At 49.7% G+C, this 21,808-nt stretch overlaps 1 protein-coding gene across 1 annotated transcript in view; it reads left to right on the forward strand.

Annotated features, from left to right (window-relative positions):
* The window catches only part of LOC144822240 (BICD family-like cargo adapter 1), a 105,797-nt gene that overhangs the window by 45,078 nt on the left and 38,911 nt on the right, over positions 1–21,808 (forward strand). The window contains exon 2 of the mRNA XM_078679503.1: positions 17,732–17,947. Coding sequence (XP_078535629.1) covers positions 17,732–17,947 — 216 coding nt within the window. The remainder of the gene's footprint in view (positions 1–17,731; positions 17,948–21,808) is intronic.

Below are 21,808 nucleotides of genomic sequence, written 5' to 3' on the forward strand. Positions count from 1 at the left end.
TTACCCCTTTTTCTTCTAGGAGACAGTGCATATGCCCTCCGCTCATTCATACTCACCCCCTACCTCAACCCCTCAACACCCAGCCAAAGGAGGTATAACCGGGCCCACAAAAGCACAAGGAATGTGGTAGAACGGACCTTTGGCATCTGGAAAAGCAGGTTCAGATGCTTGCACAAGAGTGGAGGTGCAAGGCAGTATACCCCCATCACCTGCTGCAAGATGATTGCTGTCTGTGCAATGTTGCACAACCTTGCGGTCAAGAGGGGCACTGAGGTAGAGTTGTCAGACTACGAGGACCATGACGACGACATTGCTGTGCCACAAACCCATATGTGGGGACTGGAAATGCCCCGGGTTGCCTCACCCACACTAGCAGAGTCATTTTCTGAAGCGCTTCACAGTGCCACTGGGATGCTGATCACCCCCTTCAGCATGGCCTGCTGCCTCTGCGGAGCGCCTGCTGCTCCTGCGCGGCTCTGACACAGCGCTAGCCGGGCTGCTGCTGTCCCCAGCCTCGGCCACGTCCAGGGCAGGATTGACCACTGTATTAGATATGATGAGGGCCTCCATGGCACTGGTGATCCTGGCCATGCCCCTGGTCACCTCCGCAGTGTTTTGTGTCAGGCTCTCTTCCAAATTTACCGCTTGGCGACATAGCTGGGACGTTGCGGCGGAAAGCCGGTTAATTGCCCTGTTTTGGACACGGGCATCCCTGCGCCTTGTGTGCTCAGTATGTTCCATCTTGGCGCAAAGCTGTGTGATGGCGGTTGTCATGCGTCCCATTCCTGTGGCAATGTCTCTGTTTGTTTGTGCCACCTCCTTGTTGCTTGCCACCAACTCACCAAAGCCCTTTGCCATTTCTACCATTTGCAGGTTGTGTGCACGCAATTGGCGGTGGCATGCCAGGATGGATTTTGCCTGCAGGCGCTGGATTCGCACCATGCTCCCCTCAAGGCCTTGGAACACTGTGCCCTCTCCTGATGGACATGCACTGCTGGGAGTGCGTGGGCGGCGATTGGTGCTGGCCTGCTGGGTGGGCTGCTGTGCTACAGGTGTCGCTGGTGTGGGTGCTGGTGCCTGACCCGCAGCTCCCGCCATGATTGTCATTGGGGCCACAATACTCCTCCTGGCTGGTGATGTGGCAGGTGCTGGCTGGGACCGTGAGGGGGAGTTCTCAGCTGAGAACACCAATGGGGGGGATTGTGATAGTTGGGGGGAGTGGGGAAATACGAGGGCATGTACAGGGTCGTCCTCATTGAACATGGCACTGCTGTCCTCCTCCTCCTCCTGCAAGGCATCCATGGTGCTTGGCCCTGCCACCACACTCTGCGCCGTCGCTGGAGCTGTCACTTGTGCAGCTGATGCTCCACTGCCTGCACTGCCTGATGTTGCCCCTAGGTATAAAGAAGCATTTGTGAACGGAGTGCAAATACAGTCACTACAATAAAAGCATTGCACATGTCACTTTCATTACTCTGAATCTTTTTTTAAGTGCCTTGCAAATTAATGTGCACTGACAAATGTTCCTACATTAGCTGACTACATTTCCCATTATGCATTGCTCATGTATGGTGCTAGCAGTACTGGACTGGGGTTTGACTGTACATTGAGGCTATAGGGGAGGTGTCTGGTTGGGTGTGTCATGCTGCGCATGCTTCTTACCTTTTGCTGTAGCTCTGGCTGAGCTGTCCATGTCCCCTACTCCCACCACACTCTCCGTCTCGATGGTCGTGGCCACCAGTTCCTCCAGGTCAGTCAGGGGGGGCGCGGGGTTCCTGCCTCCACCAGTCAGACCTGCCTGCTTGTGGAGCTCTGACAATTTCCTCTTGGTGAGGCTCCGGATGCCATAAAACCTCTTCTTGAGGTCCTCCAGGCTCCTGGGGGTCACATCAACAGCATTGACCCTCTCACTTATGGCACTCCACAGTTTCCTCTTGGTAGACTCTGGGACTGTGAGGGACAGCCTCCCATAGAGCTGCCTGTGGATCCTCGCCACCTCCTCCACCAGTACTTGCAGCTCCATGCTGCTAAACTTCACTTTGCGCTTCCTCTCAGCCTTCTGGCTCTCTGAGCTGCTTGCCATTTCCACTGTCTGCAAAATCAGCTACCACTCTCTCTGCTGCTCCCTCTCACTGCTCAGCTCTGGCTGCCCTTCCAGAAAGTTCTGATGAGTTGCACCTGCCTGGGTAGCCACTCCCTGGTAGGGTGGGGGAGGGTGGTTCCACCTCATTGGCTGTTTTAATTGGTTTCACTTTTACTTGCTTGCCGATTCCGTATTTACCGAATCGGTATTTACCGAATCGGTATTTGCCGAATCGGTATTTGCCGAATCGGTATTTGCCGATTCGGTATTTGCCGATTCGGTAAATACCGAATCGGTTTTTCCAATGCATTCCTATGGCCCTTTTGGCCCATAGGCTTGTATTGTCAATAGCGATTCGGTATCTACCGATTCGGTAATTACAGATTCGGTAAGTATCGAAACACGCTACCGATTTTTACCGAATCGGTATTTTACAGATTTTTTTTCTCTACATCTCATTTTCCGATTTCAGAATACCGATTCGGTAAAAATCGGTATTTTAAAATCGGTAAATGACTTTTACCTACATCGGGCCCTTACTTTGGAAATGATTTTTATTTCCATTCACGGTATGTCAATGCATCTTATAGGGGGAGTTTGAAAAGCGGCCACTGATTAGGCCGTTCTGGGCCATCGTTGGACACCAGTTAGCCCTTTGTTTGCAGAAAACGATACGCCTTTTGTTGCCTTGTTCATGGCCCCACTAAAAACCCATTAAATCCCAAATCACACTGTAATGCAGGTGGTTTTCAGCTAGCTCTGTGTCCTTGACAGCCACGCTATTGAGCGGAAAGATGAGTTCCCAGCCCCAAAACGCCTCCTCGTTTTACAGAAGCCACCATTTGACGAAGGTATCACGTGACACACGCTCGAGGGCTTCTTGGCTGCCGAGACCCAGGTCTCTCTCCTACACAACACCTAGACTGTGCCACACACGAGGAAGCTGCGTTCTCAAAAAACTAAAAGGGTCATCTGTTTTCATTTTCCCATTTTTCAATTCTGAACTGAATGCAGTTTGCTAATTGGAATGTCATTTTATTTTTATTTGAATAACTTATTCTCGTGGTGGGTGCGTCTTTTTCCACTGTAAACTTTGGTTATATGTACTTTATTCGAAGTAGAACAAAGGTTTATGAGGGTAAAACAGCTGTATTAAATGCGCAACTGAAATAAAATGCACAGTCATAAGCAAAGCGTCCGCATTGTATATTCAAGCGGAGTAAGAATTTGCTGCTAATTCACCAAGGGTGACACACTTAACATGGAACTGTAGACCAGTACTGATCAGTCACTAAGACAGCCATGCTGTCCATTCACCAAGGGACTCAAGCTTTCCATGGTCTTAGAAACAAGTACCATCCAGTCACCAAGTGAGCCATGCTGCCCAGTCACCTAGAAACATGCACTTCCCATGGACTTAGAGGCCTGTGCTGGTCAGACGCTAGTGGACTCTCGCTTCCATGGACCTAGAGACCAGTGCTGGTCAGTCACTAAAGGAGCCGTGCTGCCAATTCACCAAGGGACTCGCACTTCCCCTGGACCTAGAGACCAGTTTTACTCAGTCACTAAGAGACACAAGAATCTAGAGGCAGGGCCGGCCCTATATTGGATTGACCGGGATAGCGCCCTGGTATTTGGTGTGGGGTCGTTGCGGTGTCCTGGCAGAAGGTGTGAGTAAGATGGGAGGAGGACAGCGGGTAGATGCTGAGGTAAATTAAGGGCTGATTACAAAGTCTTTAATGAGACCTCATTGAGACCAAGTTTGATGGACAAGCTGCTGTTTGTATGACATTAAGTCAGGCAACTGCCTGCTCTGCGAATGTTGGCGCCCCGTGCCGGGGCCCAGCTTGCCCACGCCTGTCTAGCGGTCAGTGCCAAGAGACCCATGCTGCCCACTCAGCAAGGGCCTCCTGCTGCCCTGCAAGCAAGGGACCCACACTGCTCACTCGCTCTGGATTCATGTTGCAAAATCACAAGGTGGCACGTCTGCCCAGTAACCAATGGGCCCAAGCTGCCAGTCACGGATGAATCGTGCTGTTCACTTGCCATGGGGCTCCTGCTGACCATTCCCTGGGAGAGCCAAGGGACCAGCAGTGCCCTGCCACTTGGGGACCCCTGCTGTTCAGTGGCTGAGGATTCCACGCTGTTCGGTCACTATGGCAAGGGGGCTGCCCACTCTAAGGATACCACGATGCTAATAGCTAATAGCTGGTTACTATGTATATATGGAGCGAGGCCCTCGTAGACCAGCGCTAAGTCTCGTGAGAATTAAAATAAGAGAGCAGAGAGCTTCGCTGAGGTGAAGAGACACAGAGGAAGGGAAGACAAAGCGAGAGGTCTCTGGGATTCCACGTGGGCTTGGCTTATTTTGCAGAGGGGTGTCCCTCGGTGACATAGCAGGATGCTATGCCCACGTGGAATCCCAGAGACCTCTCGCTTTGTCTTCCCTTCCTCTGTGTCTCTTCACCTCAGCCAAGCTCTCTGCTCTCTTATTTTAATTCTCACGAGACTTAGCGCGGGTCTACCGGGGCCTCGCTCCATATATACATAGTAACCAGCTCTCTGGATGGTTCTTAGCAACAATGCTTGTACCAGGAAGAGAAAGAGGCTAACAATACCGCAAACTGCAGGGCCATAAACTCCTTGTCAGAGATTATTTTCGAAGGGTAATCACGGACTTTACCCCTGGGCGGCGTGTGCCAGTCTTGAGTTTCTGTGTTTCTGTTGTGCAGACTAGAGGCTTAAATTAGAAACGGGGAAAGGCAATAGAAACTGACACTTCGGTAGGGTGACCAGATTTTGAGAAGCAAAAACTGGGACAGGTCAGACATAAAAGTAGGACTGAAGCCTTTAGTCTCACTTTTATATCTGGTCTACCCCGTTTTTTTTCGGAGCCTTGAAAGTGTGTGTGTGTGTGTGTGTGTGTGTATATATACATACACATTTACAAGGCTATATTTACATAACATTATGTATGGAATGACCTTCACTCTGCGCCCTCATGCCCTCCTCCCTACTGTCTCTGCTGCTGGGCGCAGTTATCTGTTCCACCTCATGTACTGCCAGGCATAAATACTTGCATGTAAAAGGAGAGCATACCTTTCACTTCTGATTTGCAGGTTGACCTGGTCTGTGTCCCAAAAACCAGGACATTTATTTAAAATTAATAAAAGCGTTGGGACACCAGGACAGTACTCTGAAAACCGGGACTGTCCGGGGAAATCTGGGAGGTCTGGTCACCGTACACTTAGGGGCCATAGAACTTTAAGAGGGCCCATAGAAATGACGGCTAGGGTGCCCATAAAACTGAAATGAAGCAAATGCACTCAGGATTGACTGAAAACCGGACCAAGGGAAGCAATGACTGACCGGTGATAATTAAGGGACCCTGGGGAGCGACTGGCATAGCCGGTCTCCCACCACGGCTCTTGACGTGGAATGGAGCAGCCACAGGGGAAAGCTTAAGGGGTAGGGTTAGGGTAATGGTCTTCAGACTTCTTAATACCAATCCCCCCTTGTGAAAAAACAAATTATCTTCGGGCCCCCCTCAGAAGTTTTTCACAATTATTCTATCAAACTGGCAATGTTTAAACATGTCTAGATTTATTTAAACATTGCAGTTAATTTCTGTTATTCAACACAGATGCACAAAGTTCCCCTAGGGGGTAATATTGGTATATATATGTGTGAGTGATCTACCTTCCTCTCTCCAGAGGTGGTTGTATGTGGGAGTCAGGGACAAGTGTCCCTTATCGGAATTAGGGAAACCTCACACAACAGGTCGGTTTTACGGCTACTGTCATATTACCAACCGATTGTTTCGTGTCATCATCGGCTTCCTGCTCCTGCATCAAGCCGGCGCTGCAATGCCTGACGGGTAGCACGGGGTGCTACACTTTTGTGGAGGTCTTTTATTCCTGGCCGATGTGTGAGTGAGTGTAAGGGGCCCAATTGGAAAAGTAGTGAGCGTGGAGTGTGGTTAAAAAAAGTTAGTATAGTCTACTCTGGGCATTTTATTCCTGTAGCTAACTACTTTGTTTAAAAATAAGAGGGGTATGGGGAATCAACCAGGCTATGTGTGGGAGACCCGTTCAACCCTCTTTAGTGATCAGGTCGACATGTTTCATGCCATCAAGGCAATTCATCAGGACCTAAAGGTGCTCATATACTAGGCAGGAGCCCAAGGTGGGCCGCGGAGTTAAATGAATGCAACCTGAGGGGTCAGGCACTGGAACAGGAGGAGTTCCTGTGTTGTAGTCCGCCCCTCAGTAGCTGTTAACGGTCCCCGCAGACTGCTTGGGCGGGACCTGTGTTATCAACTGATAATCTTGATGGCGTGAGGAAGTTACCTCTGTACCTAGGTCCGCATGACCGGCGCTGCTCGGTCGTGAAGCTGGCCAGGTCCTGATGAATTGCCGTGATGGCATGAAACATGTCAACCTGATCACTAAAGAGGGTTGAACGGGTCTCCCACACATAGCCTGGTTGATTCCCCATACCCCTCTTATTTTTAAACAAAGTAGTTAGCTACAGGAATAAAATGCCCAGAGTAGACAATACTAACTTTTTTTAACCACACTCCACGCTCACTACTTTTCCAATTGGGCCCCTTACACTCACTCACACATCGGCCAGGAATAAAAGACCTCCACAAAAGTGTAGCACCCCGTGCTACCCGTCAGGCATTGCAGCGCCGGCTTGACGCAGGAGCAGGAAGCCGATGATGACACGAAACAATCGGTTGGTAATATGACAGTAGCCGTAAAACCGACCTGTTGTGTGAGGTTTCCCTAATTCCGATAAGGGACACTTGTCCCTGACTCCCACATACAACCACCTCTGGAGAGAGGAAGGTAGATCACTCACACATATATATACCAATATTACCCCCTAGGGGAACTTTGTGCATCTGTGTTGAATAGTGTCTTATGGGACGTGCACACTGGACCCCTCTAAATATTGTCCCCCTCCTGTCCCTCTGCGTTGTTTACAGTTAATTTCTGTTACCATTTAAAAAATGCAATCAAATACATGATTACCAAACATACTATTCTGGTCAGGCAGGCCTTACTAACATGTAAAAGTATCCACACTGTGATTATTAGAAATGATGTGGGGGTTTCGAAGAATATTTGGAGTCCCTTCCCTTTTGGCACCTTCTCCCAGCCAGGATATAAATGAGAAAAGATGTTAGTGATGGTCCATTACAGAGCAGCTTGCTGCACGTCAAAACACAGCACAGTTATCCGCATAATGCTTCTTTTGGCTAGAGCCCCCTCCCCCACCCGTTCACTTCCGGTCCCCTAGGGGACCCTCCTCCCAGTTTGAAGTCCTCTGGTTTAGGGGAATAGGAAGGGGCGTGTTTAAGAAAAGGTATTTAGGGAACTTGGTGTCGGAAATTCAGCCTCATTGCTGAGTCCTTCACCCAGGCAGACAGGTTAAGCAAAAGTGAGCCACCCACCCACCCTTCGGTATTGGGGTGGGGAGTAACAGAGGGGGAAGTATAGACGAAGTTTGGATGTCGAGGGGCAGCCTTCGCGAGCATCAACTGTGGAAGGATACTGCGCAGTAGGGAGTGAGATTAACATCACAGGGCAGAGAAATTCAAGATGAACACCCATTGGAGGAAATGACAGTGACCACCTTGCGGCGTATAGAAAGGGAGGGCTACAGTCGTAACCAAGAGAGAGATTAAATGTAGCTTGACTCCATTGAAGATGGCTATCGTCTGTATAAGTCAATTGAAGCAGCACACCAGGACCCGACCTCCGTACCTTCAGACACTGGCACTAATTGTCTGAGTAGCAAGGAACTCCTTGGTGTGATGTAAAGAGTGTACCAGGTTTGTGACCAAAACCAATGCTGGAAATTATAGCATCAGTAGCCTGGCACGGTTTAGATGCCCGAATCTCCTCGATGTTCAAAGGCCGATGCAAAACATTGAGTGATGGAAGTAGACAAGCTGGTAGAACAGGGGCGTCGTGAGTCACCCGCTTTAGCAGCTTAAGCAGGTGGAGTTCTTGATGGGCCTCTTCTGTCTGCAGCTCGACAAAGGCCCTTAAATAATGTGAAAGGAGGGTGGTTGGTTGGTTGGTTGAGTGAGTGAGTGAAAGGACTCATGGATAGGTGTGAGATTGAAAGAGTGGATGGTTGGGTGGATGAATGAATGAGTGAAGAGATGGATGTAAGGATGAATGAGTGCAAGAATGGATAGGTGAATGGGAGGGTGAATGAATGGATACACGTATGGATAGATGGATAAGTGAAAGAATGATGGATGAATGTAAGAGGGTGGATGGATGAAAGGGAGGGTGGATAGAGGGATAGATGAGTGAAAACATGGATGGATGAGTGAGTGGGTGGATGCATGAGTAAAAGGGTAAATGGATTGAATGTTTAGGTGGAAGGATGGGTGGAAGGATGGATGCTTGGATGCCTGAGTAAAAGGGATGGATGGAAGAATGAGTGAACGGGAGGAAGGATGGTTGGAGTGCAAGGGTGGATGGATGGATTGATGAATTACTGAAAGGATGGATGGATGGATGGATGAGTGGATGTAGTGGATGAGTGAAAGGGTGGATGATGGATAGATGGATGGATCGGTTTGGATATGCATGCATACGTTTGAATGTGGATGGCAAGAATGGTGAAAGAATAAATGATAGATGAAAAAATAGATGGATGACAGAATGTAAAGGTGAAATTGTGGCGATCACCAGGAGGATGGCAGGATGAATGGGTAGATGCTTGTATGGAAGTGACAAGAAAGCTCGTCTGGGAGGGTCATGATGACTTGCTTCGCTTGGTTGGTGCCATAAAAGCATCCATGTCTCAACGAGCCACCAGGTCTGTTAAGGACCCAGTGGCCCGGGCCCTTCCTCTCTAGGAGCCTATGAGGCTACACCCCTTTTACCACTGTAAATAGGCTGAAGTTCCTTCATAGTCTCAAATCATACAGTGGGGAGAGAAAATGTTTTGGCAGGACAACTCAGTTTCCCAAAAGATTAACACTAATGCCAAGGAGGAGTCCTACCAGTTGCAATGAATTCCTGCAGTACCTATCTCCTACAAGGAAAAATACTACTTTTTTTTTTAGAAAGGACTCGCCTACACACGATGTGTGACGTGCTTCATCATGGAGTCCTGCTTTCGGCACAGCTATTGTTACTGGACTGGCTTAACCCCACTTTTGAAGGGAGCCTCTTTGATGGTAGTGCCAAGAATTTACAAGGGGTCTGAATATAGTTGGAAAGTTAAATTAGCCTTCAGGTGTAGCATATGTTTTTATTTGTAGGGCACATTTGGCTGTTTTAAAAACAGAGCAGAATGTAGGGGGAAGCTTTATTGGCTCTAACATCCCCAGGCCAACATGTTTCATTCGGCCAGTTTTAGCCCAGGAAGTTATCTGGCTTTCATCAAGACGGTACAGACCGACTTAAACACTGTAATATTTACTCTTCGTTATAGTATTGTATTGGTGTTATGGATGTGTGCAGGGCACAAGTCCTAAAAAAAGAAGTGGGGGACGCTGTCACCGGAAGTGACGTCACGACAGTTAGTGATGTCACAAAAGGTGGCTTGCACCATCAGACTCATTGCCTCCCCTCGCTCACCCCTTAGATGGGATTGCATCGGAGAAGCCAGCAGGTGAGCAGCATTCTGAAAGGGCTTCGATCTCACCCCAGAGAGGCCAAAAAGTGAAGTCCAGCTTTCGGGCAGGGGGGACCGCGTCCACCTGGTAAAAACATGGTAAAATATGTGGGGGGACGCCGTCCACCCGCGTGGTACGCGACTCGAGCCCTGGATGTGTGCCAGTCGCTCACTCCAATTATACAGATACCTTTGTTACTTCCCTGTCATTTCCTGGTTTTAAATAATGTCTGGAGTTTTGGGTATCAGCCAGGTATTTTTTTACGTGGGGTAATCTTGCCCATAGGAAATTATGGGCAGGCACTGCCTCTGCCACACATGCGCCACAGCTTGCGTCCCGCAATACACCCACTCAGTTTCCAGTTTACCGTGTACCTGTATGATTGGAGTGAGTGATGATGATGAAGCTTTAACTGACTGAATTGTGAACTGTAGATAGGTCAGATGCTGTGTGCATCAATGTGCAGCAATAGACTTGTCAAGGAATTGTGAGCCAAAGCATGGAGGATATCCTTATGAAGTTTGATTATTTTGGGCAGTGGCGTGGGGTGTAGGCAGATAGGCGCAAGCTTCAGGCGAGTGAGTGATTAATGTGTGTTTTGCTTGCCGATAAATTGCAGTATGTAATGCTTAGATTATGTTATGTGTATTTGTAGATCATGCATATCTCCCGGTGGGTCTTCTGGTGCTTTGAAAGAGGAGAGAAGCACTAGCTAGTGCCTATTGGAAGAGCCATGCTTTCATTTTCTTCAGGGATTCTAGGACTGAGCTGGTAGCACTAATGTGAGAGGGGAGTTGGCAGTGTTTAATTTATAAAATAATGAGTGCCTTTGCCCAAAGCTGCTCACATATGGGTTTCCGGAGTAGCGTGCTTCAACACCCCATCAGGGTTACCAAGCGCTATATACATACAAACCTTTTTTCCTCTTCTATCCTTCTGCTATCCTTCCGAATCCAAATAACTGACTAGCCTATGCACCACTTAAAAATGTACTTGCATGTTTCACTATACTAATTCAACACTAATCCTTTATGGGTCCCGGAGTAGCGTGCTACTCGCTGAAAAAGCGCTTCGACGCCTCTTCAGGGATAGTAAGCGCTATACAAATGCAATTACAATACAATACAATACATGACCAGTGCTATTAAATGTGAGCACACTGAATACCAAGGGTGCTTAGTTCTGAATCCACTCGGCCCTCTTTAATCCACTGCCAGCCAATCCCTGTCGCTTATCCCACTCATACAGGTCCCTGCATTCTCCCTTGGTGACATTTTTCCATCTTTCTCTTCCTCCTTCTTTCCTGTTTGTTTGTTTTTCCCCTCTCTTTCTCTCTTCAAATGTCTAATGAGAAAAATAAGTGTCAGTCCCCAAAAATTAGTGCCGGTAGCCCCCACCGGCAACCACTGTCTCAAATCAGGCACTAGTTTATTCCAGGATGAAAAGGGCTCTCTTCGGATGCGATGTACAGAAGCAAGTACAAGGTTGAAGGAGCAAAGGTGTCTGGTGGGGGTGTGATGCAGTTATTCATGTAAGTGAGACTTAGGTTTTGCAGTGCTTTGTATGTTTCTGTGAGTATTTTGAAAAGGGCACACTTGTGAGTGGGAGCGAGTGGAGGTCTCTGAGATTAGTGGATATGTGGATGCATGATGGGAAGTTGCTTGTGGGTCTGGCCGCTGCATTCTGGATGAGCTGGAGCCTTAAAGTCTGTGAGGTGAGTGGATATGTGGGTGCATGGTCGGAGGTTGTGTGTGAGCCTGGCTACTGCGTTCTGGATGATCTGGAGCCTTTTTATTCACTGGGTGGAGATTCCTACGTAGAGTGCATTCCCATAGTGTAGGTTGCTATTGATTAGGGCGTGTGTGTTTTTTCAAGGAGTGTTGAGAGGAAGCCAACTGAAGACTCTCCTGAGAGTCTTGAGGGTGTGAAAGCAGGAGGAGGCAATGGAATTACCTGGCTTGACATATCTATATGGTTGTTGCTCATGATCTCTAGATTCCTGGCTTGCTTGGACGGGGTGGGTGTTGGTTTAGGTTCGGATGACCCCAGGCCAAGGACCAGAGTGCGGTGTCTTTTCTGAAGAATGTCACCTCTGTCTTGTCTGGGTTGAACTTCAGGCAGTTTGATTTCATCCAGAGAGCGACTGTGACCCAAGGTTGATGAACTTTGCTTGGGTTCTGAGGGTTTCCTTGGGGAGGGAGAGGAAGGGGCGTGTCTTTGTAAGAGATGATGATGATGACACCATGTGTTCTGATAATGTTGGCGAGTGGGGTCACATAAATGTTGAGGAGCTTTGTACTTAGACAAGATCCCTGGGGGTGCCACATATCCGGTTGGAGGGCTCAGCGATATAAAGGGCTAGGCTGACCGTCTGTGTGCAGCCTGTGAGGAGACGGCTGATTCAGTTAGGAGCTGTTTCATGAATTACTGACTCGTGAAGGCATTGGTTGAAGAGCAGGTGGGAGATGGTGTTGAACACCGTGGAGAGATACAGGAGTATGAGAGACACGGTGCTACCTTGGACCGTGATGAGGCGGATGTTGTCAGGGGGGTTATATGAGGGCAGTAACACATGAAACAGAAGCAGATTGTGGTGGATAATAACTTGGAGATGTCAAAGTTATTTTAGAGATCACTTTTACATTGTAGTGGTCTGTACACTGTAGTGTAAGTGTCCTTAGGGGTAACCATTAGCTTCATGGCTAGGCCCACAGATGTTACAGATTGGCTATATCTCTCTGTGAAGCACAATCAGGATAAATACATGACTGTGAGGCAATCATCATTGCCTATTGATCAGCTTATGATGTGCACAGTGCAGTATTTGAGACGAGTTGGGAGAAAGCAGATTTCTGTGTGTCTTCCAGTCCTGTGAGTGACCAGTGGCAGTTCCAGTACGCGGTTGCTTGTTGCATGGATTGATGGTAATCCATCATTAATCACGCCTGTGTAGAATGTGATGGTGGGCATGGTGGTGTTGCGATGTAGGAGTAGTTTATGATTGCACTGTGCTTTACTTCAAGGTTTAGGGGGCAGATGATTGTGAAGATAGGGCAAGCGAGTCCTGGGGCTATGTTGCTGTTGGTTGTATGCATGATTATAGTCAATTTAATGAATGGTTAAAGTGCATCAGAAGTTATGGTAGAGCTGTTTATTGTGTATCGAGTGTGTCTTTGGTGTATGGTGGTAGGTGGTAGTTGTATCTGAATAGATCGCTTCTGTTTTCAGTAAATATGGTGGTATTTCTGTGTGGGGAGGTGCACTGTTTTGTGCTGTTGTATGTTGTTGATGGCAATTCATAACAAAAGTGCACACACATTGGGAAGATGAGTAGTGTGAGGCTGCATAGAGAGGATGCAGATGGGCAGTTTGTGTGGGGTTGGCAACAGCCAGTATATGTGGTGCTTTAATTAAACAAGATGTGAGGAAAGCACCAGCTTGGTGTTTCAGAGTCATCCAATTAAGATGCTCTGTGTGGGGTTTATAGAAAACACACCTTTATCGGTGGCACAGGGGTGATGTTTATCGAAAGAACATCAGTTTCTGATGATGGCAGGAAGTCCTCCTCACTGGCACAGTGATCCACATCCATTGTGTAAATGTTTTTATGAAAAAGATCAAGTATCTTCACTTGTGAATAAATTGCTCTTGTCAGATCTTTAAGACTGTTTAACACCTTGATCGCGACGCGAATTCCGCCGCAGTGATGGTGATTTGAGTGGGCGGGGTTCGGATGGCCCCCGGCCGTCCTCTGCACACGCCCACTGTGAAGTCGGATGGCTGGGGGTCGTCCGACGCATGGAAGGGGTTAAGCAATTAAGTAGAAAGAATCCTAACAGCACACACCTGACCAGAGGGGCATGAGTAGAGGGATCTCTGTATGTTTGGGGAAGGTAATGGAGGCCCAAAGATCCCTTATTGAGAAGAATTACTCTGTGTCATCGCAATTTACTTATGCCTACTACCCCTCCTGGTGTACAGGCCGTCAACTGGAACTCTCTAGCCATCTCTGTCTTGGGCTTTTCTTTCAATCTGACTCCAGGTGTAGACCATCTCCTTGCAGTCCGTATGGAGGCCTCAGCACCAGGTGTTTCTTGGCCTTCCTCTTTTCCTTTTTCCTTGAGGGTTCTAGGTCAGGACTTGTCTGGTGGTGTTTGACGTGGACTTACGGAGGGTGTGACCTATCCAGCTCCAGCATCTTTTCATGATTTTTTCATCAGCAGGGAGCTGGAAAGTCTGCTGTCACAGATCTTTGTTGCTGATGGTGTTTGGCTAGCAGATTTGGAGGATTTTCCTCACAGGTGTTGATGAAAGTCCGTACTTTGTTGGTGGTAGTGACTGTTCTCCTCCAAGTCTGCGCAAGGGAATTCTGAAAAAAACTTGTATGGCTTGTGTTCAGATGCATGGACATCGAGTCACCAAAATGCAATGGACAGCTAAGTGTCCCCACACAACCTCTAACCAATGACATCACAGAAATAACCGCTTGACCTCTCATCAACATCCCATTTACTGCAGGGAAGGGCAAAAAAAGCACACTATAGAATGTAAACAGGGTTCTTAGAGCCTTGCTTACTTTTTTGGTTGGGTTGACAGTGCTTGCACTGAGGGACTATTTTACATTGCTAACCTATATAGAATCATCACACATTAAATTATTTCTCAAAAACAAAATGCATAAAGAAAGCAGTCTTTTTTGTGCTATCCTCTATTGTTATGGTTAGGCAGGAGCCAGAGCCTTTCATATACACTAGTAAACAATCATTTACAATGCCAATAGGTGTGGCTTTCATATGCCCAAATTGGAGTGCACAAATACTGTACCACAGACTTGATGACCCTCAAACCTGGGGGAGGCAAGGGTCATGCCAGGGTTAGGAATGGGTAAGTCAGGTGTATTACTCATAACCTCTGGTCACCCCTTAGTGACATCCATGTTCAAATCAACACTTTCACTTCCAAACCATTAAAGTTTGAGAAAGAGAACAGTATTCCATTGAGGAGGTGGGGAAAGAAAAAAATGAGAATGTTTACTGCAAAGATGGGAGGGGCTAGAGAAGCAGCATTGTTCGCATCTTGCTCTTGCTTCACACATTCTGAGATTGCGACTGGGTTAGAAGTGATCTGAAGTGATCTGGTGTAGTGGCCAAGTTTAAAGCGAGAGATCAGAGTTCTACTCTTTACCCACTAAGCCAAATTGTATTACTTCGCATAAAATAACTGTGTTCAATTATCTGCCTAAGTGGATGTTTTCAAACCACACACATATAACAAACTTATTAACCAGTGACCTACCAATTGCGAAACTTTCAGGCAGGGCTGTAAGTAGGGGAGAGAGAATGCAGCCTTACGACTAGAGCTGCCGACTTTGGAGCTGGGGAACCAGGTTCGAACCTCCGCGTCGGCTCAACAGCCTGTGATTCTGGGCAAATCACTTAATCTCTCCGTACCTCCCAAAAATGAAAGTGTCCTTGTGTAACGTAACTGGTGCTCATGTAAAGCGCTCCAATACCTTCGAGTCGAGTTGGAGCTATATAAATCTGCAGACAAAAAAATGTGGGCTGGGTCCTGCCGGGTCTCAGATCCGGTAGTAAATTGAATCGGACATTGCAACAGGTCTGTTTTAGACCCTGTATTCATGTCTTTAACTTTACAGGCAATAATATTGATCGATTTATGAATAATAAGTGCAAAAATGGTTGAGTTGGTCCATATTTATTCTTCACATGTTTTACTTGATCTTCTATTCTGAGGTTTGGTTTTTCCAGGGTGTTGTGTTCCGGTATGTTATTTTCAGGCAGCATATTACTTTTGTATAGTGCATACTTTGAACTGAGTCACGATTGAGTGTTGGCTGAAAGCAGTGCGACTTTCTCTCACTGCCTTCCTTGGGTCAAAAAGGTGTTCAGAATAAATGGCCATCCAAACAATGGCTCCTCTGCTAAGCGCACAGAGGATTAGTCACCTATGCCAGTTGTAGTTATGAGCCTATGCAGACGTGTGGGTAGGGTGGCACGCTGTATGAATTTCAGTTCACATGTTTAAGCCACGCCTTAATTTATACTACAGACTACACACTAATTAGACCCCCCCCCCCCTAGCAAACGCTTTTCTCAGCCCACTTAAAGCCCTGCTTACAAGCTTTCGGGTCAGTGGTGCCAGTGCTTGAAATGGACAAATGAAAGTGGAGTACCTGCTAGTTTCTGAGAAGTGCCGGTACACTCCCATTAAAAGTATGGCATTTCTCTTGAAGTGCCAGTACTCTCCCTCCCAAAATAATAAAGTGCTGGTACTCCTGTACCGAACAGTACCGGCCCATTTAACGCACTGAGTGGTGCTTGTTAAACTGGGCAGATCTCACCGGTAAATGAAGTCTAAGTGCTGGAACCTTCCTCTGCCTCTGAACCAGGGCAGGGCACCTGCCATACAGCCCGAGGCGGTACGCAGCCTGCCAGAGCACTTCGGACGGGAGATTCCGGTGCTCTGTTTAGCTTCCCCTTCAGGTTCCGGAACACGCCGGGCCTCTTTTTCCGGACACGCTTTTCCTGCTGGGGTTGTTTTAGTGGTGTGGCGTTCAGGAGCTCCCGTCTCACTCACGGGCTGGGCAGTTGAAGATCTTTCAGGTTGTCGCTCTACTGCAAAGCCCTTGCTATAACTTCACACTTGTTCCCCTTCCTTTAAGCAAGCATTCTTTCCCCACACCCTCTGAACTTTGAACAGGAAGCTGTTATTTCTGAACATCCGAAGAAAGACTGGGCCTATTGGAACAATGAGAGGACGGCCTGTACCAGCAAGGGAGGTGGGATGACTGTGGTCAACAAAGAAAAGTGTGCATGTGGCAAGGATTGATAAGTTTGGGGTTCATTTCGAATATGACAGAGCTGGAGGTTGGTCCTTATCCACCAATCCTGCTCTTCGCTGCCCCATCGTGGGAGAGAACATTGATTGTGAGTGGAGCCTCCAGTGGTGGTGCGTTGGGTGCCCACCACATGCAGGGTGGACGTCCCAATGCTGCCCTCCCCTGCATGCGAGCAGTGGTGCTGTGTTCAACGAAAATTAACTGTGGCTCCCGCGTGCCCAGTGGAAAAACTCCCAGTGGAGGGCTGTTGTTTTTTTTTTATAATGCCGCCCATGCAGAGGGCCGCCTGACATTCATTCCTTACATAAATGCGCCTGCCATGATGGCCTTTTCATCAGACATGAAGCGTCACAGCTGCAGATAACCCTAGGTAGGGTGGACGCGCTCCCATGTGGTGGATGTAGGGTGGATCTCTGCAGGACCCCTGCCGGGCACCTGAATGTCCTCTGTGGCTGTTACTGAAACATGTTCTGTGGAAGCCGGCTCAGTAGGATACAGCGGTAGTTCAATCTGCTCATGACAAGCGAAGGAATGATGGACATTGCAGTATAAGGCCGAGGTATGGATGATAACAGAGGTCTAGTTGCAGGGCTATGTGGTCAGTAACGTTTGTAGCCTGTGGGAGTTGACCAACACGCTGAGGTTTCTGCTGGTTGGAGTAGAGGAAGGAGTATCGGAGAGGCGGGGGATGAGCGGAGAGTTGGTCGATAATGCTGGAGGAGACAAAGATATATGGATTATTTCTGTTCAAGAAGAATCAGGGGTAAGAAAATATAAAGCTTTTCAAAGCTGATGGCAAAGAGGTACCCATAAACCTGAGTGAGAATTTGCTGTGGTGATGACAGTATTGAAATGGAAAAAAAATAATTGGTTATCCTCAGTCTAAAAGTGGAACGAAAAGCAGCAAGGGGAAATAGGATTTTGAATTTGGAGTTGAAGGCGGACTGGCCCACACCGCAGTTGGGTGCTTTCTCGACAGTGTGGCGCCTATGAGGGGCAGGCGTTGCCAAGCCCTGGAAGCCTTTTAGAACTGGCCTGTTGGGAAACCTTATGATTCCCCCATAGAATACTCCCCTGTGCGAAGCGCACTAGTCAAGGTGGAGGGACCAAACCTGATCTCTTGTTTTTGTCCTTACAGGAGACAGAGCAGCAGCAGTACTGGCTGGTACAGCGCTCAGAGGGGCGCGAGAAGGAATGGGAAAGCCGGGCCAGCGAGCTGGAGACCACCATGAAGGTCCTACAAGGCGAGCTTCAGAAGATGCAGAAAGCCCTGCTGGAGGCTGAGAGGGAGAGGGACAGCTTCAAACAGAGCTTCGGCGATCAGAACCAGAGCTTGATGGAGAAACTGCAACAGGTGAAGGGCTGAGGGTGATCAGGGTGGACAGGCTCAGCATGGCTCTGTAGAGAAACTGCAACAGGTGAAGGGCTGAGGGGGATCAGGGCGGTGGGCTCAGCATGGCTCTGTAGAGAAACTGCAACAAGTGAAGGGCTGAGGAGGATCGAGACGGAGGGTTCAGCATGGCTCTGTAGAGAAACTGCAACAAGTGAAGGGCTGAGGAGGATCGAGACGGAGGGTTCAGCATGGCTCTGTAGAGAAACTGCAACAGGTGAAAGGCCGAGGGGGGATCTGGGCGAAGGGCTCAGCATGGCTGTAGAGAAACTGCAACAGGTGAAGGGCTGAGGGGGTTCAGGAGGGAGGGCTCAGCATGGCTCTGTAGAGAAACTGCAACAGGAGAAGGGCTGAGGGGATCAGGGCGGAGGGCTCAGCATGGCTCTATAGAGAAACAGCATCAGGTGAAGGGCTGAGGGGGATCAGGGCTCAGCATGGCTCTGTGGAGAAACTGCAACAGGTGAAGGGCTGAGGGGGATCAGGAGGGAGGACTCAGCATGGCTCTGTAGAGAAACTGCAACAGGTGAAGGGCTGAGGGGGATCAGGGCGGAGGGCTCAGCATGGCTCTGTAGAGAAACTGCAACAAGTGAAGGGCTGAGGGGGATCTGGGCGGAGGGCTCAGCATGGCTCTGTAGAGAAACTGCAACAGGTGAAGGGCTGAGGGGGTTCAGGAGGGAGGGCTCAGCATGGCTCTGTGGAGAAACTGCAACAGGTGAATGGCTGAGGGGGATCAGGAGGGAGGGCTCAGCATGGCTCTGTAGAGAACCTGCAACAGGTGAAGGGCTGAGGGGATCAGGAGGGAGGGCTCAGCATGGCTCTGTAGAGAAACTGCAACAGGTGAAGGGCTGAGGGGATCAGGGCGGAGGGCTCAGCATGGCTCTATAGAGAAACAACATCAGGTGAAGGGCTGAGGGGGATCAGGGCTCAGCATGGCTCTGTAGAGAAACAGCATCAGGTGAAGGGCTGAGGGGGATCAGGAGGGAGGGCTCAGCATGGCTCTGTAGAGAAACTGCAACAGGTGAAGGGCTGAGGGGGATCAGGGCGGAGGACTCAGCATGGCTCTGTAGAGAAACTGCAACAGGTGAAGGGCTGAGGGGATCATGGCGGAGGGCTCAGCATGGCTCTGTAAAGAAACTGCAACAGGTGAAGGGCGGAGGGCTCAGCATGGCTCTGTAGAGACACTGCAACAGTGAAGGGCTGAGGGGGATCAGGGTGAGGGGCTCAGCATGGCTCTGTAGAGAAACTGCAACAGGTGAAGGGCTGAGGGGATCAGGGCGGAGGGCTCAGCATGGCTCTGTAGAGAAACTGCAACAGGTGAAGGGCTGAGGGGATCATGGCGGAGGGCTCAGCATGGCTCTGTAAAGAAACTGCAACAGGTGAAGGGCGGAGGGCTCAGCATGGCTCTGTAGAGACACTGCAACAGTGAAGGGCTGAGGGGGATCAGGGTGAGGGGCTCAGCATGGCTCTGTAGAGAAACTGCAACAGGTGAAGGGCTGAGGGGATCAGGGCGGAGGGCTCAGCATGGCTCTGTAGAGAAACTGCAACAGGTGAAGGGCTGAGGGGGATCAGGGCGGTGGGCTCAGCATGGCTCTGTAGAGAAACTGCAAGAAGTGAAGGGCTGAGGGGATCAGGGCGGAGAGGCTCAGCATGGCTCTGTAAAGAAACTGCAACAGGTGAAGGGCTGAGGGGGATCAGGGCGGAGAGGCTCAGCATGGCTCTGTAGAGAAACTGCAACAGGTGAAAGGCTGAGGGGGATCAGGGCGGAGAGGCTCAGCATGGCTCTGTAAAGAAACTGCAACAGGTGAAGGGCTGAGGGGGATCAGGGCGGAGAGGCTCAGCATGGCTCTGTAGAGAAACTGCAACAAGTGAAGGGCTGAGGAGGATCGAGACGGAGGGTTCAGCATGGCTCTGTAGAGAAACTGCAACAAGTGAAGGGCTGAGGAGGATCGAGACGGAGGGTTCAGCATGGCTCTGTAGAGAAACTGCAACAGGTGAAAGGCCGAGGGGGGATCTGGGCGAAGGGCTCAGCATGGCTGTAGAGAAACTGCAACAGGTGAAGGGCTGAGGGGGTTCAGGAGGGAGGGCTCAGCATGGCTCTGTGGAGAAACTGCAACAGGTGAAGGGCTGAGGGGGATCAGGGCGGAGGGCTCAGCATGGCTCTGTAGAGAAACTGCAACAGGTGAAGGGCTGAGGGGATCAGGGCGGAGGGCTCAGCATGGCTCTGTAGAGAAACTGCAACAGGTGAAGGGCTGAGGGGATCAGGGCGGAGGGCTCAGCATGGCTCTATAGAGAAACAGCATCAGGTGAAGGGCTGAGGGGGATCATGGCTCTGTGGAGAAACTGCAACAGGTGAAGGGCTGAGGGGGATCAGGAGGGAGGACTCAGCATGGCTCTGTAGAGAAACTGCAACAGGTGAAGGGCTGAGGGGGATCAGGGCGGAGGGCTCAGCATGGCTCTGTAGAGAAACTGCAACAAGTGAAGGGCTGAGGGGGATCTGGGGTGAGGGCTCAGCATGGCTCTGTAGAGAAACTGCAACAGGTGAATGGCTGAGGGGGATCAGGAGGGAGGGCTCAGCATGGCTCTGTAGAGAACCTGCAACAGGTGAAGGGCTGAGGGGATCAGGAGGGAGGGCTCAGCATGGCTCTGTAGAGAAACTGCAACAGGTGAAGGGCTGAGGGGATCAGGGCGGAGGGCTCAGCATGGCTCTATAGAGAAACAACATCAGGTGAAGGGCTGAGGGGGATCAGGGCTCAGCATGGCTCTGTAGAGAAACAGCATCAGGTGAAGGGCTGAGGGGGATCAGGAGGGAGGGCTCAGCATGGCTCTGTAGAGAAACTGCAACAGGTGAAGGGCGGAGGGCTCAGCATGGCTCTGTAGAGACACTGCAACAGTGAAGGGCTGAGGGGGATCAGGGTGAGGGGCTCAGCATGGCTCTGTAGAGAAACTGCAACAGGTGAAGGGCTGGGGGGATCAGGGCGGAGGGCTCAGCATGGCTCTGTAGAGAAACCAACAGGTGAAGGGTGAGGGGGATCGGGTCCAGGAGGCCCATTAAACCCCATGGAGCAGAAGTTGAACACGGGTAAAGGGCTGAGGGGACCAGGGCGGAGGGGCTCAGCATGTGAGGAGCTACAACAGGTCAGGACCTGAGAGGAACAGACCCCGCCTCATGGAGGGGTGGGGGATGGGCGTCATTATGCAATAGGTGAGGCGCTGAACTCCATCGAGGCTGGTGGGGCTGATGGGGACCCAGGCAGCAGGTCCGGGGTGCGACAGAGAAACTGCAACGGCGGGTGATTTGCTGAGTCTGATCAAGGCAGAGGAGAGTGATCAGGGGAGAGGAGCCACTCTGACCCTGAGGAGCCGAACCCACACAAGTAGGAGGGGAGGGACAGACGGCCAGGCTCTGCTTTGAGCTGTCCCTCCCAACACATGTCGGCCTTTCCTTCTTTTAGCACCCGCTGTTTGTTACATTCTCACCAGGACATACAGAGGCCTGGAATACCCAAGTTGCTCCTCCTTTCATCTACACAAAGAGTGACCTCCGCCGATGGTGGTTACTTAGCAGTTGACAGTATATGCCGTCTAATGAACCAACCCCTTGTATGAATCCAGCATGGCCACTCCAGCCTTACCGTTTACCCTACACTAGCTGTGAGAGGGTGCGCACGCAGGCACTTCTTGGCGCTATGAGTAATCCAGAATGAAGGATGCCATAATAGGAGCCTTCCAGACAATATGCAGCAGGAGGCATTTTGTGATTAACTGTGAAAAGGCCATGCAGAAAGTAGGGTCATCAGGGCAGGAAGGGTTCATGAGAGCCCGAGT

Source organism: Lissotriton helveticus, chromosome 3_1 (genome assembly GCF_964261635.1).
Source record: "Lissotriton helveticus chromosome 3_1, aLisHel1.1, whole genome shotgun sequence".
In the NCBI taxonomy this organism is placed as follows: Eukaryota; Metazoa; Chordata; class Amphibia; order Caudata; family Salamandridae; genus Lissotriton; species Lissotriton helveticus.